At 39.6% G+C, this 6000-nt stretch overlaps 1 protein-coding gene across 1 annotated transcript in view; it reads right to left on the bottom strand.

Annotated features, from left to right (window-relative positions):
• Positions 1 to 1459: 1459 nt before the first annotated feature.
• LOC124884503 (troponin I, fast skeletal muscle-like) overlaps positions 1460 to 6000 on the bottom strand; it is a 37791-nt gene continuing 33250 nt past the window's right edge. Inside the window, exon 7 of the mRNA XM_047392445.1 lies at positions 1460 to 2415. Coding sequence (XP_047248401.1) covers positions 2335 to 2415 — 81 coding nt within the window. The 3' untranslated portion in view covers positions 1460 to 2334. The remainder of the gene's footprint in view (positions 2416 to 6000) is intronic.

Below are 6000 nucleotides of genomic sequence, written 5' to 3'. Positions count from 1 at the left end.
TCTCCCATCTTGTGTGTCCTCCTCTGGCTTCAGCCATCTTGCTTGCTAGTTCACACTTCATGCAGACACACACAGCCTTAGTGCTAATTTGTCCTCATCCCCATCTGGTCTTTCAGTTAACACACCTTGGTTCTTCTGACACAGACTCATACATACTTATGCTGAACTGTGAGATTACTCCATTGAGAATTAATTTAGTTTGTCAATTATTTACTTTTCACTCCTTGATTTTCTTTGCTGTGTAGTTTAGTTGAAGGTTATGAGCTTAATCAAAGAGTTTATTGACTCACGTATTTTAAATGAAAAGTTGAATAACTGTGTTAATAAATTCTGGTGGTTTTACAGAGAAGTGGTTGGTGTTTATTCTGTATATGTGTGCAGTCCTTGGTGTTTGAGAATGCCAGTACACGAATGCACTCCTTCATCTTTCGTGCTATAATAGCACACCTCACCAGGCTGGTACTCATAGAACAATAACTGAGACTGAAAGGTTTGGGCTATTAATTCCTAAACTTTGAGATGACGATGCTGTTCATTTTGAATACAAATCACAAATTTATAAATGGATGCCTTTTGGCACTTATTGATAGTCACTGATAGCTGAACAGGATAATTGCTGAACAACATCAGTTCCCCAAGAAACACATGATTAGGTCACTATACCCCAGTTGCCCTGAGTCTGGTGTTGAAGCATCTGGAGGACATCATTGCCCCCTTGCTTGACCCCCTGCAGTTTGCTTCCAGAGCAAACTGGTCCGCGGATGATGCAGTCAACCTAGGACTACACCAGTGGTACATACCAGGATTCTGTTTGTGGACTTCAGCTCAAGACTTCAGAACTGTCAACCCAGACATCCTCTACCAGAAGATTACCCAGTTCACATTACCCACCTCCACCTGTCAGAGAATCCCCAGTTCCCTGACTGACCAGCAGCTGGGAAGCATCTTCACAAGAGTCAATTTTGATGTTTAGTACTTTTACATGGTACTATAGAAAAGGAAAAACTGCTAACAAGTGTCTACACAAAAGCTTTGCTTGCCAGAACAATGCAGGTTTTAAAATGTTTGTAAACAAGGACTTCAAAAACAAACAGGATGAATTTATGTTCCTTCTATAATTGGAAAGAAAAAAGTATCGCGAGTCAGGTATTTTAGCAAAAAACAAAGCCATTATAGTCCGATAACATGGGAAGTATTTGATCCTTTTGCTTAACATTAGCTATCCTTGTTTTTTCATAACCTTCAGTAAGATTTTACACTAAAAAGTGACACGTCTAAAAGCAATGTCCAGCTTCTTCTTTGCAATAATTTTTAACAGTGTAATATTAATGACTACACCTGAATGTCCATCACATTAATTCTGTTGTTTAAAATTAATGTGAACCACTAAAATGGTGAGCATTTTAAAAACTGGCAACATCAGATGATCAGAAGCATTTAGAGACATAACAGGCAAGTGTGAAGTTTGAGGGCTTTATTCTTGTAGATAAATGGTTTGATTTAATTTTTCTGTACATTGTTGGGAAAGCATTTTGTTACATATGCATAATTTAAAGTCAAGAACAGAATAATTTGCTACATATGTATTATACATGTTAGAATAGCTCAACACCAAGTCCTTTTACTGTACGTTTGATTTTGCCCTGAAAATCGTGCTAAAAAGGATGGTTCTGAGAGTTTTAAGTGGGGTTCTGTTAAGGATTTATGAGCTGTCAATGCTTTATCTACAGCTGATATCTCACTAAATGTCTTCACAATGATGAAACAGAAGCCTGTTCCAAATATTAGTTCAGCAGTAAAGATACAAAACCCCTTTGTAGCTTACTTAAGTCATTCACACCACAAAAGCCCATCCGGCAAGATCCAGTGACTCTGTGTGCTTTTCAAACCAGAAGCTGGTATCAGAAAACTAAAGGGTTGAGGTGTGTAACTTCCTTTTTTTCCCAGGGCTTAAATATCTGCCAGAGTGACGTCTTGCCATAATTACCATGAGTACCATAAATTTTGGAAAAGATGTGGAATAAAACGAATTACCAAAAAGTAAGAAACAAACATAATGATTTAAAAAACACTTTTTGTGAAAATCCGAAAACCAATTGGGGTCCAGTTAAAACTTCATAAGGGCCCAGATCCTAACACTGGTCTGCAAATGAGGGACTTTGTCCTTTTTCAACATTTATAAAATAGAGCAGAGGCCCTGCTTTGACTAGCCAGCAGCTCTACAACCAGTCAGTTTTAAAAAGTTACTAATTAAGTCACTAAGAATGTTCTGCTGTAAGTAAGATATTAACTGCTCATATAATGTGGAGCCTATCAGTCACTGATAGATCATATTTAACTGTCAAACATCTTCTTCCTGTCAGACTTGTCTTCAATGTTCTTGCGCCAGTCTCCCACATCACGCAGCTGCTTGTCCTATAAAAACAAAGAAGATATTCTTAGTTTATTTAATTGCATTGAAAAAAATTAACTGTATGCAATCTGTAAGCAAAAGTGTTAAACCTTAGCATCTCTACTTAATTCTGTATAAAATAAAAATTTGGACTTTTAATGCAGATGCAACATAAAGTGACTGAAATTAACGTAGAACAGAAACTGATACTTTTACATTGTTTGATTCATCAGCAGATGCTGTGCCAGGCAGTGCTATAAATTAGGCATGTTGATGTTGTAATTAACCCTCAACCCTTTAGACCCCCCTGGCATGTTTTAGGGGCATGCCCAAAAAATGAAGGTGGACGACTCACTGGAAGATCTCAGCAATTAAATAAATTAGAATGGCCAGAATTACAGAGAAATGTCCCCGTTTCCTCTGGGAAAAGGAGACTTCGACAGTGAGCTGCTGTCACAACTGATAGGAGTGAGACAGCTGGAAATAATGGAATTACCCTCCAAAACAGATTTGCTCCACTACAGAATGAAAACCAGGAAAATGATCCATCTTCTGAGAACAATAAAAGGTTTGAGAACAACCTTCATTCTAAACAGTCTTCCCCTAAGTTGCCAGAGAAAACGCGCCCCACCAGACCAAGAACCCTAATAGTGGGCCACACAGCTGTGGATGGGATTAAAAACTTCTGCAACAAGAAAAACACAGAAGTTATGATTGGTACCAGTAACGTGGTCTCTGATATCTCAGAGAATATTCTTGCAATCACAGAAAAGCGCCCGTCTCTAGAAAACCTTATTATACACTGTGGAGCCATGGATGACGTGGCTAAGAAAAAATCAGAAGGACTGAAGGAGGATTTCACTCGTCTTCTGAATATTGTTGGAGGTCTCAATATCAAGGTGTTTGTCAGCGGACCCTTCGCACCGATTTTCTGTGGAGATGAGATTTTTTCCAGACTTCTGATGATTAATAAGTGGTTGAAAAAAACATGCGCCACCACACCTGTGAACTTCATCGACAACTTTAATATTTTTTGGGAAAAAACACAACTCTTCAAGCAAGATGGTTTCTGTTTGAACAAGCCAGGAGTCAGACGTCTCACATCTAATCTCTTCTATTTAGTAAATAATCCGCCAGCAGCTTCGACCTTCAGCAGAGAACATGGAGTATCAACAACAATGATAACGCTGCCTCCAACAGCTCCAGCAGAAACAACCGGCCAGTTGGCTGAGAAAGAGAGGTCATCACAAAAGGTCTCCCTTCGAAATCCACAGGAGAAGTGGACCCCCCCATCCCCCCAAACCCAGACCCAGACCAACTGCCCCGGTAAACCCCCCTCACCCCAGACCCCGACCCAGACTGCACAAAACTCTCCCATCTCCCCACTGAGCTAGCTTTTTGCTTTACTGGATTCTGATAACTTGAAAGGAGCTCTTAAATTTGGGACCTAAATGGCTCTGACCTCTTCTCCATTCAACACCCCCCGTGGCCGAGGCTCTGCTACTAAACCAACATCTTCCAAATGCCGCAGACCTCCACCACCTCCTAATCTATCTCCTCCTAATCAGGACCTTCAAATCACTTCTCTGTGATACAGTCTGGATCCCAGTGGTAACTATATCAGAAATGAGCATATCCAGGAAACACTTGGGCCCCTAATAGGAGATAGTTGTAAAATCTCTGTGCTTATACGTGACAGAAAGAACAAAGCCAAAAGGATAAGAGACAGTAATAAACAATCAAAAAAAGCCATAAACTGTCAGGTACAACCAGACACAGAGTTAATATCAGCAACTAAGTCATATTAACTGCCGTTATTAAACATTAGATCTCTGTCAGGAAAATCATTTTAAATCAATGACTTCATTACTGACCACGATCTTGATGTTATGTTTTTAACAGAACCATGGTTACATGAATTTAATGAAGCTCCCATTCTGATAGAGTCGACGCCTCCGAACTACAATTTTCTTTGTGAGAGCAGACAGCAAAGAAAAGGTGGAGGCCGCTTTGTTTAAAGATTTATTAGAGTGTAAAAAAGTATTTCTGGGCAAATTTGACTCTTTTGAATATTTGGCTCTCCAGATAGAGAGCCCGGTCCGAACAATGTTCTTGAATATTTGCAGGCCTCCTAAGTCCAAAACAAACTTTATCAGTGATTTTAATGAGCTTTTATCTGTGATATGTGTTGATTATGACTGTTTAATTATTGTGGGAGACTTCAACATTCACATGGACAATCCTGAAAACAGAAGTGCAATAGATCTATGTGACACTCTTAGAAATTTTGGTTTGATTCAACATGTTAAACAGCAAACGCACAAACAGGGACATATTTTGGACTTGATCATCAGTAAGGGTCTAAACATTTCCAAGGTGTCTGTAACTGATGTTGCTCTATCTGACCACTTTTCTGTTATTTTTGAAAGCATCATCTGCAATGACTCAGTTTGCCAAAGAGACATGATAAGAAAACGCGTCTTTAAGGACGGTGCTGCTGAAACCTTTAACCAGATTTACTCTTCTTCTTCCACTTTGCCCTGTATCACTGTAGATGACCTGGTAGATAACTTTCATTCTAAAATCTCGGACATCATTGATTCAATTGCTCCAATTAAAGTGAAAGTCGTTTCTGGGAAGAAAATGTCTCCATGGAGAAGTGCTCCACCAGTCAGAAGTGAAAAAAAGAAGTGTTGAAAAGCTGAACAAAGGTGGCGAAAGACTGGACTCCAGGTTCACTATATTATCTATAAAGAGAGACTATACAGATACAACCTACAACTGAAAAATGCAAGGGAATCCTTCTTTTCTGAGATCATCAGCAAAAACATTAACAATGCTCGTGCATTATTTGCCACGGTCGACAGGTTAACAAACCCCCCTGTAACTGTAGCATCTGAATTCCACTCTACCAGGGCCTGCAATGAATTTGCTAAATTCTTTACTGAAAAAACCCAAAAGATCAGAGAGGCAGTCAGCACATCCACATCAACTCCAGTACCAATGTTGTCTCCAACTAGAACTGATTTTGACAAAATTTCCCAATTTCACCAAATAAACTGCAAAATCTTATAAGAAATCGTACAGCAACTAAGCTCTTCTTCCTGCTGTCTCGATCTTACCCACAGCTTTCCTTAAGAAAGCTTTGCCTGTAATAACATCTGATTTAACACAAATAATAAACACGTCCCTTTTGTCAGGTGTTTTCCCCCAGGCCCTAAAAACAGCAATTATCAAAACTCTATTGAAAAGAGCAACTTGGACAAGCTGCTACTACAGAACTACAGGCCTATATCAAACCTCCCCTTCATCAGCAAGATTATTGAAAAAGCTGTGTTTCAGCAGTTAAACAACTTCCTAACAATGACCAACCGCTTCGATGTCTTCCAGTCAGGCTTCCTGCTCACCACAGTACAGAGACTGCTCTTGTCAAGGTGTTCAATGACATCCGTATAAATGCAGACTGTGGAAGAACCACAGTGCTGGTATTATTGGACCTTAGTGCAGCATTCGACACTGTTGATCACTCCATTTTATTAGAGCGCCTGGAAAACTGGGTCGGCCTTTCTGGTACAACACTCAACTGGTGTAAATCCTACTTGAAGGAC

The sequence above is a fragment of the Girardinichthys multiradiatus genome, chromosome 2, assembly GCF_021462225.1.
Source record: "Girardinichthys multiradiatus isolate DD_20200921_A chromosome 2, DD_fGirMul_XY1, whole genome shotgun sequence".
Taxonomy (NCBI): Eukaryota; Metazoa; Chordata; class Actinopteri; order Cyprinodontiformes; family Goodeidae; genus Girardinichthys; species Girardinichthys multiradiatus.
Note: the sequence above shows the minus strand (reverse complement) of the source record. Positions and strands in the feature narration are given on the sequence as shown.